Source organism: Xyrauchen texanus, chromosome 24 (assembly GCF_025860055.1).
Source record: "Xyrauchen texanus isolate HMW12.3.18 chromosome 24, RBS_HiC_50CHRs, whole genome shotgun sequence".
In the NCBI taxonomy this organism is placed as follows: Eukaryota; Metazoa; Chordata; class Actinopteri; order Cypriniformes; family Catostomidae; genus Xyrauchen; species Xyrauchen texanus.
In genome coordinates this window covers 11,947,471-11,959,832 of record NC_068299.1, presented here as the reverse complement: position 1 = coordinate 11,959,832, position 12,362 = coordinate 11,947,471, and the positions used below count along the sequence as shown (strand labels likewise).

General features: G+C 36.2%; 1 protein-coding gene across 3 annotated transcripts in view; it reads right to left on the bottom strand.

The window, feature by feature from the left end:
* Positions 1–10,332, bottom strand: part of kif16bb (kinesin family member 16Bb) — a 45,770-nt gene extending 35,438 nt beyond the window's left edge. For 2 of the 3 annotated variants that reach the window (XM_052090639.1, XM_052090642.1), the window contains exons 1-13: positions 10,069–10,332; positions 9,932–9,996; positions 9,581–9,650; positions 9,384–9,500; positions 8,936–9,052; positions 8,029–8,126; positions 6,820–6,929; positions 4,171–4,313; positions 3,148–3,316; positions 2,917–3,039; positions 1,688–1,863; positions 1,203–1,268; positions 749–808 (exon numbers count right to left, since the gene is read on the bottom strand). In XM_052090639.1, the coding sequence (XP_051946599.1) occupies positions 749–808; positions 1,203–1,268; positions 1,688–1,863; positions 2,917–3,039; positions 3,148–3,316; positions 4,171–4,313; positions 6,820–6,929; positions 8,029–8,126; positions 8,936–9,052; positions 9,384–9,500; positions 9,581–9,650; positions 9,932–9,981 (1,299 nt within the window). In that variant the 5' untranslated portion in view covers positions 9,982–9,996; positions 10,069–10,332. Of the gene's footprint in view, positions 1–748; positions 809–1,202; positions 1,269–1,687; positions 1,864–2,916; positions 3,040–3,147; positions 3,317–4,170; positions 4,314–6,819; positions 6,930–8,028; positions 8,127–8,935; positions 9,053–9,383; positions 9,501–9,580; positions 9,651–9,931 lie in introns of all 3 variants that reach the window. The other variant, XM_052090640.1, reaches the window with a different exon arrangement.
* Positions 10,333–12,362: the final 2,030 nt, after the last annotated feature.

The following is a 12,362-nucleotide window of genomic DNA, read 5'->3' as shown; positions in this document are numbered from 1 at the left end:
TTCATTTTTGGGTGAACTAATCCATTAAATTTATACTGAGAAATAAACAACCTGTAAACAAAACAAAAAGAGAATGCCTTGTATATTTATATCGACAATGAGCAGTCAGCAATGAATCAAAATTCTGGCATCAGGAAACAGAAATCAATGTCTGTGGTGTATGAATGTAGGAGGATATTTAGATGAATTGCCAGAAATATGTTCTTCTCTATTTAGAAGCACATGGAACTAGGATGCACAGAGCTAAAGTGCTGTTGTTTTCCACCGAACAAGTAGAGATTCTTCATAGACTGCCACAATTCATACAGACAGGTGCTGCTCAGAGAATAGGAGAATAGATTCACTGCATCTTTCTCAAACCATCTCATATCCCTGTGGATGAACAAATTAGGTATGGACGCAGAATCAATGCTATGCCCTTAAAACTACCAGGGATTCTGTTAAGGAAGCTCACAGGCTGCGAGAGCGGAGACATATTAAATGATAATAAATGTTGTTTCATTTTAACAGTTTTACTGTTCAAATATATTTCTTGGTACTTTTGCACATATACTTTGCAGACTGTTGTTTGAATTGATCACTAGTAGTGGTCCTGCGATTGTACATGATGAAATACAGAGCCCATGGCATGCTCAGTTACACATCTTGTTCTTAAATTAATGCACAGAGTTGAATACAAAATGAAAAGAAGACGTGTCAGTTTGTGTGTGTGTGTGTGTGTGTGTGTGTGTGTGTATAAGCCACTAACCCCAAGAATGTTTTGGATTTCTTTCCAGCGATTAGCCCATTGTTTTGTCAGTTCCTGAACCTGGAGAAAAAAAAAAAAAAAAAAGAGAGAAATCATCATGCATTTTTCCTCCATGTGAAAATACAGATACATTCTAAATTCCAATTCTAAAGCATTGTTTTCTGCATTATATGTTCTGAAAAAGGTTTTCATTCTGTGGATAGAGGTAAACATTTATGCCAATACCGATATATATTGGTGAAAGGCTAATATAGTCTAAAAATACGGCCGACCGATATATCGGTCTGGCACTAAACACAAATGCTTTAATTATCTATCTAAATCAGCATGTATCATACTTAAAAAGTCGTCAGTTGCAAGCAAATCAAGAAGTGATATGCTTAAGTTTACCCGGTTTTTAATCACTGAATGATTTAAGTAGTCTGTGGATATGCTGAGAAATTGAGCCACTTACTCTGGCTTCATCCTGGTGAAGCTTCTCCTTTACACTTGTCCCTGCAGGCTGCTCAAATAAAGTAATCTGAAAGTGTGAGGACTTCAGTGTTAAAATTATGTGACCATTGAACAACAAAACAAACTAAGGCTGCATCCCAACTCTACGGAGTATAAAAAGTACTGTGTTTGGTGACAGAAACATATGAACTTCTCTCTCATATTATATAACATACAATCTTTTAAGAAGTTTGCCAGTATGGGAACATACTACCACATTGTCAATTTGCTGGTGAACATCTTGACAAAACTGTTCTATCCAGCTAAAAAAGGACCATACTAGCACTAACAAGCAAAAACTGTCTGGACCAGCTTGGAAATTCATGCTGGGCAAAGCCGTTTTTACAGAAGGGTATCCTAATGTGAAATCAAACATATTGTAGTAAGCATAGTATAGAAATTGGAAATCAGCCCATGATGTCTGAGGATACAGTCCAACTCACTCACCTGACTTCCTGCAGACAGCAAGGCTTTCAGATGGGCAATCTCAGCTCGCAGCTCTCTGATAATCTTTACATTGCTGTCCTCATTCACGGTGGGCTTGTTTATAATGTTCTTGGCCCGGCTTGCATAACGAAGGGTGTTTAAAGTTTCGCTGTAGTTCACATCGGCAGGTGAGATGGCTTCAGCGACAAAAGAAAAAAAAAGCACATTTGGCCACATGAGGGTGAGATCAAATAAAATCTACCTACATTGTTACATTAAAAAGGTCAACAATGTTGCAAAGGTGCATATTTAGTCTGTGTACATATATATATAAAAATACACAGATTTGGAGCAACTAGAAGCAGAAGATGATAGATTTTTAATCTGTGGGTGAACTATCACATAACAGAGACAATCAAGAGGAATAGTTAAACACAAAGATTTTTTTGAAAAATATCTCAGCTCTGTAGGTTCAAACAATGCAAGTGAATGGTGAAATCAATTTTGCTGAATCAGACCTTTGTAGTCCCCCCAAAAAAAACAATTACTTAAAGGAAACATACAGTAGAAGTAATCCACATGACTCTTGTTTAAATCCATATCTTTGGAAATAATATAAGTGTGGGTGAGAAACAGAACAAAAGTCCTTTTTTATTCTAAATCTCCACTTTAACTTTTAGATGTGAAAGTGAAACTAAACAGGCACCACATGTGACTTTCAGTAAAATTGGAGATTTAGGGTAAAAAAAGGACTTAAATTTGTATCTGTTTCTCACCCACACCTATTATATCGCTTCTGAAGATATGGATTTAAACACTGGAGTCATTTGGATTATTTTTATTTTTACTTAATTGATTTTTGGAGCTACAAAGGACTGATCACCATTAATTTGCATTGTATGGACCTACAGAGCTGAGATATGCTTCTAAAAATCTTTGTTTGTGTTAGCAGAAGAAACAAAGTCATACACATCTGGAATGGCATGAGGGTGATTAAATGATGAGAGAAATTTTATTTTTGAGTGAACTATCCCTTTAAGAATATTAGGGAGGCAGATGGACTAGTTTTGATCCCTGGCATCACACAGCTGTGCACTTGGTTATTCCAGAACCATCTTGCAAGTAGTATGAGCCTGCAATTATTAATCATCTTACATTGTATGCAAAATTATAAGTAATCTTCAAAATAGCTTTTGTACATTTGGTTCAGCAGAGATTCACCAATGTCATACATGTGACTTGTGACATACTGGCTATCATTATGGTTTTGGAGTTCCCGCCAAGACTGTCCTTTAGGAGCCAGGTAAGAACGGAGTCTCGATATGGAATGAAACTCTGCTTTCTTTTCATTCCACCACCAACACACAGATCAGCTGTGACCCCAGAAAGACAGAACAACCTTGTAAAACCTTATAACAATGTGAGTCAATGTGCATCTAAAACTTAACCTGAAATAGATCTTTGGTAGGCTGTTGGTTTACCTAAAGTGGAGATGACGATGCCCAGAGTGACCAGAGATCTGTTGATGTTGGCACCCTCCTTCAATCTGGTGCCAGTAGCCTGCGTGGCACCAGCTCTTTCACTTCCTGCCAGGTCAACCAAGTGTATCTTACTCACTGTCTCACTTGGTAACTCTGTATCAAATCTGGCCTATAAGGATATTTTAGGTATACAATTTAGTCAGAAATGTGGTCACATTACAAAATTCACTACCATACATCAAATAATAAGTCATAGGAAACAAATACAGAAAAAAAATACTTCTGATTGAAATACAGAAACGTCAGATTGGAAATGCTTAATGCTGCATGAAAGCTGCTGCCCTGGAGTGTCTTAGATGATAATGAAAAGATAAAAAGATCTGGATTTACAAGTGTATAACCAGCAGAACCCTGCAGGAGTTCAAAAAAATAGTCAAATAACAGCATGAATAAGTGATAAACTTAAAAGACAAATTAATGACTGAATACCCTGCTGGAAAATCTTGCTGAAGTTTTGTTTTTAAAAATAGCACCTGGAATCTAGCTAGGTCCAAGATGGACAACCAGCTACCATGTTCTAAAAACCAACTTAACCACCATAAGCTGGAATGAACAGGAAATAGCTTGTTTGTTTCCTGGTCCAAGATGGTCTACCAGCTTAGATAAGCTAACTACCAGCTTGGACCAGCTAATTACCAGTCTAGATAAGCTAATAACCAGCTTGAAACAGCTAGAGGCCAGCTACAATGTTCAAAAATAGAAGGATTTTCCAGCAAGATTAAAGATGTAACTTAAAAAAAAGACACTAACTAGACTCAAAGGTCAGCCCAACATTGTGCTATGTAACCCATGCAATAGAAATTTATTTTATTGGAACATTACCCAGTCTGCCCCAACAAACACAGAGAGAACTTGCTGGCTAATACAAATAGGAAGATGATAACATCAAACTGTGATAGCTATCTGCACATGTACAAACAGAGAGGCAGATGGCATACAGCAGAGGGTAAATGGACTCATGACCTTGATGAAGCGAATGGTGAAGATGGCGTGGGATCGGCTGCTGACATGGTTCATGACTGTGCTGGCAGTGGCACGCCTTCTGTTGCCCTCTTCCATCAGCTGGCCAACATCGGTGTAACTTTGCACCTGGTGTCTGGACAGGGCTGGGCAATGTACATGTGCAAACATACACATATACAAGTGGCATTAGATGTGGTGTTATTTGGAAACAAACAACAGTCCATTTCTCTGCTTTTCAATGTTGATAGCTAGATTTCCAATTGGTTTAATGTTCTGTAATACTGTTCACTGGTTGTGAAGCAAATGGAATGTAGATGGTGTCTTTTGTATGAGACATAAACTGATCTATATTTCAATTAATTATTTGATCTTGGGCAGCATAAAAGCATAGCTGTAATAGAAAAAGAAAAACAACAAATGCTGTTCAAGTTGAAATAGTTTGACAAACATAATTTCTTTCCTGTGTTGATGCATTTTGTATTGAAACAAATTTAAGATGAGACATTTTGAAGGGTTTGTCCTTTCTGTAAATAGCCAATAGCCTTTAGTTTATGTCATATCCTGGCAAACCATGATTTACTACTTGCGACTGCTAGTCAGGGCAGGTATTAAGGGGAAGGACATTATAATTTTTGATGAAACGCCAAATTGGACTTCATGGGGCCTTAAATGGGCAAACCTCTGAGTAGAATAAATCTTTTTAAATGTATTTAACACAGCTAGTTTAAATAGCTATACAAGAGCAACATGTCTGAAATATCACCTACAGTACAAGCAAAACAAACCATCAATCGTACTAACTAACTAATCATACTAACGCCACCAGAACACAAACAAAAGTTGTCTTCGGCAGGCCACTTTTATAAATTCTTACTTTTAATATTACTTTTATTACTAAATTACTTTTATTAGGGTCAAATAAGACTGTCCGATGTGGAACATAAAAACTTGACAGTTTAAAATATCAAGTTCGTAGATATCAATGTGCGCAGAAATGTAATCTTTGTGTCCATGTAGCATATTAAAAAAATGGGGGAAAAAAATTATAGACTTTTCTACAAAAAAACAATAGCATTATATTAACAATGTCAAGTGGTATACCCATCAAGTAAAGGTATTAAATTACTTCTTGCACATTGAATACACAAGTATGTAGTTTGCACAACTTTATCATTAACTTTCAAAAAGTTTTCAACCAATGTCAAAATATATTTTTGAGTCAAGATTTTCAAGAAGTTTTCTCAGGGTTACTGCATGACCTGAACAAAATATGCCCTTTCAATAAAATTTTAATTATTGTTATTTAATGATATGGCAAAATGATGAGATTTAAACTTCACAAAGAGTGTCAGTGATATATCTAGTTTTTATGGGGGCTTGACAACAAAATGAATACCTACACGATGGTTACACCACATGACTTTGATTTGGTGGAATTAATTTTTTCAAATATTAATAATTTAGTATCAATTCACTGCCTAAATTTAAGAAATAATCATAACAGAAAAATGTTATTCAAGTTTTTCAGCTTTTAATCATACTTTGGATTATTTATTTTTTTACTGTCTCTGGACGGTTACATCACATGATCTTTTTTACTTTAAGCCAGCCCCAGAAAAAATATCAAAATGTAATTTTGACTCAATTGAAAAATGAAGCACGTGAATTGTATTTGTAATATATTTTTGAATAATTTAATAGATCTGGACAAAAAACGAACATCATGTCACTGACCCACTATAGTGCTTGAGAGGCAAGTATTCAAAGTGTTTCCAGCACCGATTTCCAGCACCAGCGCTCCACCACAACTAAATCTACAGTAGGCCTATAGCACCACTACAGAATCCACAGCAAAATAAAAGTATACATTTATTTCTATTGAGTTGTCATCGCTGGCTGCATGCAAAAACACAGCGTGATCAGTGATGACTGATTTACTAGCATATTACTCTTTTGCCGATTATAATAATACATTATTTACCTCAAGTTACCTGTCTAAATCAGTATGACTGAATAACTCACTGAATTTATTTTAATTAAAATAATTTTTAAAAACTCACATATTACCAGTTAGACTTAGTCTGACACTGAACCAGTTTGATTTAGTCTGTCACTGAAACAGTCAGAGCAATACTGAATCAACATTTGACACTTCCTGAGCCAAAGTTTTCAATACCTTTAGCTGTTTTGTATGCTTAAAATTATTAAGAACTTAATTCAGTATCTCTGAGAGGTTTTATAAGACAGCATGTACTGTAAAACATTTGCAACAGTAAATTATTTTATTTATTTTTGTAATAATTATTTTGTTTATTAAAATATATACAGTTTTATTGTTTTGGGCAAACATATGGCTCCCCCTCTGCAAACACTGAATTCTGTAAGAAAACTCTAGGTGCTATATTGTTGCTGGGGAACTGAATTTAGCTCAGGAAAATATACAGTACGTTTACAGTAAAAATTAAAAAAATAATCAAGACCAAGGATATGTAGATACTTATTTTAAAGGTGTATATATGGGTCCCTAGAACAATTAGTTCAGTGATTGGTTCAGTGGCATGTTCGATCCAAACAAACAGATCACTTGTCATGTATATAACAGGCTGTCAATCATCATCATGTGGGGTTTTGTTTCTATAGTAATTTTACCCTCCACATATGGTCCATCTTTAGGATGTTCTCTCACTCTCAGCTCACAGCCTTTTTTCTCTATGTTTGGAAGAAGATCTCGAACGCGCTCATTGTAGATTTCAAAGTAGCTGCAAGAACAAAGTGTCAGCAAGTACAAAGCATCAAAGTTAAACTCAGAACAAAGCAGATTGGTTGCTTTTGCAGTCCTCTTGAAGCACAACTTTACCCAAGAAATGACAGCAACAATCTCCTATTATAGGATATCACACAAACTTTAAAAGTGACTTAGTCTCTCAATTAAACTAATAAGGCTGGTTTAAAATAACACACATTTCCTGCAATTGTGCTAATTACCTCTTGTTCAGTCTATGCTTTGCTGTAAAAGCTTAAAATTTGTTGTTAGTTAATTAAATTTGTTTTGACTAAATAGATTGTGAAGTAATTGACTGGAAAACTCAAGTAAATGACCTGCCTCGTTCGTGTGTGAATAAAATTAGTGTAAATTCTGGCGTGATGAAACACAAGGACTCGAGGAATTAGACATCGCATTTTCCTTGAATCTAAAAATGCAGCAATACATCACAACAGAGCTTATTACAGCTATAAAGAGTGGGGGCAGGGGAATCTCACTAGTCAGAAAGATATAAAATCCCATGAGATGATAAACCTAGTTTGGGCAGTCTACAGAACTCTGGTGAATGTTTAAACAGGCTCTCAGAATGAAAGACTGATTAGTCCCTCTTCTACTGCTTTTAATGAAGCTAGAGAAAGACACAGTATCAGTTTGAGCTCAGTGCAATCCAAAAGTGAACTAATTAAAATGTGACAGTAAGAAATCTAGAAGTCCTCTCATTTAGATCTGTCCCCAATGAACGAGCACTGTTTAAAGGAGGGAATCCAGGTAGTTACACTAGAAAACATATCTGGCAGTCAGATTTGTTTAGTTGTTTGTCATTTATTGTACATAATTAGTGTCCTGCTATCTAAAAATGCCCATAAGAATGGACATGCAGCCAGACTGGAAGGTTCATTTACACACTGCAATCTGTTTGGCTTTCTCCATGGGCTCTTAAATCGATCATCAAACTAAAATAAACCACCTTACAACAAACGATAGGGGCAGGTAGTAACAACTGTAGTCAAATGCATGTCTGATTTATTTATGTAATTCACTCCTTTGGCACTCTACCTGCTGCTTTATCTGGACATAAAGTATTGTGTTCATACCTGACCTCCATGTGAAATGATGCTTTGTCTCTTTGTAACATTCCACTGGTGTGATGGAACAATCCCTCACAGATCCTTGGAATCAATCCATTATCAACCTGAGAGGGGGAACACAGAAAGTTCAACTCACATAGTGGTAGCCAAGTGCTTAAAGATCTGCTAAAGTAGGCCATTCATTGGCTGACTTTCCCAGCACACAAAGTGGCTTTGTAGCACTTTCAAAATATTGCTCTGTTCGTCTGAGCATCCCAGTCTGCCTAACACAGCAACATTAGCTCAACCAATGGCGTGCATTAGAGGCAGGGCAATTTCCTTCGGATTTCCTTCCTTCTTGATTTCGGATTCAGCTTGTTTTCAGCTTTCCCTCGACTATTTCTTCTGTCTGTACTTTTCACCAGCACTTTGAATAAATCAGAACTCCATTTAAGTCTTGCCATTATTTTCGCCTCTGATCTGCTATGGTAGATTTTAATTACTACACAGGCCAGAGGGGGAATAAAAGAGAGAACTGCATTATCAAAATGAATTTCAATGAGTCTCCTGACTGACAAGCGGATATTGGCTATAATTACATGTTCTTTGTGTGCTGCCCTTGCCACATTGTCTGATTACTCAGGAGAAGTATGCAGTTAAATAGTAGATGCGGTTACATGTGGAGAACCCATCTGCAGTCACTGGAGTTGAAAAAAGGCTAAATTATGATGTGCGCCTTCTGAAGACTGGGGGTGTGTTACTGACTATGACTTTTAGTTTTTGGAATGTGCTTCAGGGGCGCTTTATCATGATTGAACTTGCGCTCTGACCCCAGCTTGGCTAAAAATATTATTTCACTGATATGTGCAAAATGTACAATGTGTGACAAAATAAAGGCTGCTTGAGAGGGATGGTAATGAGATATGAAGCTAACCGGGTTGCCCATCATGGTGTAGGACTTTCCTGAGCCTGTCTGCCCATAAGCAAAGACGCAGGCATTGAAACCCTCAAAAGCTGCTTGCAGGACATCAGTGCCCAGATCAGTGAATATCTGAAATGACAGATGACACAAGAAAGTACTAGATGAATATCAAAAGGGCTAATATTAATACCTAAAATCCCTGATTTATGAGCAAAAATCTAGTTTTTTTAATCTTTGATGAAATCTCACGGCAATTAGCTTCTTGGGGTTTTGCACCACATATAAAAACAATCATTTACATCATCTATGCTTCTACTTAAACAGAAGGACAATGATGACACTGTAAAACAAATTAGGTACCTTGGCATGTTACAAAGTAGTAAAAAACTCATAAGCATAGCTAGTTCTAGGGGAAGTACTGGAATCATTACTCAGCACATGATGATTGTGGAGTTTGTACCTTCTCCTGGGTCACAAAGTTCGGACTGGTGCTATTCATTGAGTTATATGAGAGATCATATGAGAAAGTCTTCCCTCTCTCCCAAAACGGTTCTCCAGTCATGCTGTGGAAGTTCTCCTACAAAGCATAAAAACACAACTAATGCAAATAACCAAAAACCAATGAAACATCTATTAACTACAGACTAAATAACTCACCTTTGTGTTCAGAATAGATATTTCATGTCCATGGATTTGTATAATGACTTTAGCTGATAGGTCCTTCTCCCTGATATTTGTAAACAGAGTGAATACCGTTCATTGTATGATAATACTTGTAAACAACTGGTTTGCTAAAATTCTTAAAAATATATATATAATTATATGTAAAGAAATAACCAAGAGATATTAGAGAGTCGTTTAAGCTATTGACATTTCTTTCTGCAATGTAACATGTATAGACGTATAGTCACACACATTTGGGCGTTCTACAACAACAAAGACCCATAAAACCCAAACATTTACATGTATGTTATTATGTTTTAAACAGCCTCGAGCAGTGGAACTAACCTTTGGCTCAATGGACGGACCCGCACCGCCACGCGCACAGACGACGCCATGACTCACCTACCTACCTGTTAGTCTAAACGTTACATTAACCATGTATTATATGACAATAATTAATACGCTTATATAAACGCCTGTACCTGCAGGTGGAGGCGTTCGCATGTGAAGCACCTGTCTTGCTGCTCTTAACCGTGTTCGACTTATCTGACAACTCATATCTCCTCCTCAACACGACAGATGTCTACCAGTAACAAAACAAAACAAAAAAAACATTCTCCGAATTTACTTAAATAAGTCGTTTCCAAAAATAAAATTGTACTATGTCACAGGTTTGTTTCATGAATATTAATTTAAAAGCGAAGTTGCTGTGTGTTGTCGTAGGAGACTTCGTCATACTTCCTAAAATGTTCTTGACTTGGTACATAAATGTTAATTAGGTTGAACTGACGTTGTTTTGATAACTCTCCAATTCAGGGTTGCCTCATGAATATTAAAGTTTTCGCAGAAAGTGTAGAAGAAAAGCATAAATTATGTTCATGTCCTGTAGATGGCAGTATTTCTACAGTTATAAGTGCCACACCTGCAAAGTGCAAAGTTTAAATTACACGGTTACAACGTTACACTAATATTACATTTCTTTTTAAATATAAAACTAAATAACAACTTAGCTGCTATAGCAAAAAAAAAAAAAAAAAAAAAAAAAATACTATTTACGTTATTCATTGCTAATAAATATATTTTTTAACTAAACAAAAACCACAATCAAAATTTCAGACATAATATTGCTTTAATCATTTAGATATTTTGATAATTTTTTAATCATCTCCAACACAGCAACAAAACTTATAATATCATAATTTTAGCTGTTGGGAGGATCAAATTAAACATTTTCCAATGTATCATACCAGCCACATATTTGGCAAAATCCCACTGGTAATTGATTGTCCCAATGCCCTACTCACTCAGAAGGACAGAGCTTGATGTGGGGACTCTGAAGGGAGCATGGCATTACTATTTAAATGCACCCTTCGCTAACAGTCTTATGCAAGGGCTCTTCGTGAAAAAAATAAAAAAAAATTTTCTTACTTTGGTTTGGAACAAGTGGCTCCCCCTCCCAGCAGTGCCCATCAAGGGCACAAAAAGGCTGTTTGGAAAACGCCCATTAACTTAGGTGATTGATATTGATTCACATGGAAAGACCACATCAAAACACATTATGTGATATGCTAAAGGCTCTTCAACCACAACAAAATATAAGGCATCTAAAGAACCATGCTAAATATCTCCCAAAATTCGACAGGGCTCAAAATGCAGATAAGTCAAGGGAGCAGATCTAGTAGCTCAGATGTTCCAAAAAGCTGAATAATAATATGATATATTAACATAAACTACACAGGCCTTGTGGTTTGAAGGACAAGGTCTTAATATGGATGCTTTGATCACCCTCATCTCTTTACTGATTATTTTGTTCTAGACATTTTTCTCCAATCACCACTGAATGAAAGGGAAGGAAGTTGTCAGTCACCGATCATATGGTGCACACACAGACGCTCCTTCTGCTTTGTGTCAGACAAAGCGTTTCCCACATCACACTCCATCATATTTCAGCAGCTGCAAGCATTTCCTCACACCCGCTAAGAGAAGCTCCAGACCATGAAAACATAGCATCTGCTACAAGCCTGACATGTTTTTTTCTTCTTCTTTTTAAAAGATTAAATTACTGAAAACTTACAAACTCATCTAGAGGTCCAAAGAGTTGTCACAGATTGGATCTGTTCTGGTTATTATGTCACCTGTCTTAACGTGCACATGCCCCACAGATTCGTGAGCCTAGTTTGAATGCAACTTCCAAAAACAAGCAAATAAATAAATAAAATGAATTATTTACTTGATAATAAAGTTGCAGAATTATTGTGAAGAGAAATCATTTGTCTCAACGCTTGCAGAAATCAATCAATCATTCACACGTCTATATTCAGTCCAATCAAAACACACCATAGAGGTTTTGCTCAAAACTCCTGTGGACCACAAACTTAGTTATTATCAAAATGTTAAAGCTATTTTTTTCCGTACAAGGCAAATACATGGTTATAACTGGCTGTCAAGTTCAGATGAAATTTTGCCTATATATACAGTAAATATGCAAGATTTTAGCCCGACACACATTGCACACTTAACAGAGATTATACCAGATTATTAGATCTTTCACTTAAAAACAGAACTGTTGAATTTATTTTATTCAAAAAAAATCTTTATCCTTAAGCATGTCTTATTCCTCCTGTCCTTTAGGTCATCAAATAAACAAGGACAGCCACTGGTGCACCATAAAAAAAGATAGGTGTGTAACCTGTTTGAACATGGCAAGAGATTGGAGACAGACGTGAAATCTGCACAAATCCAGTCATGTGTAGAGTTAGTAATTGGAGACTTGAGA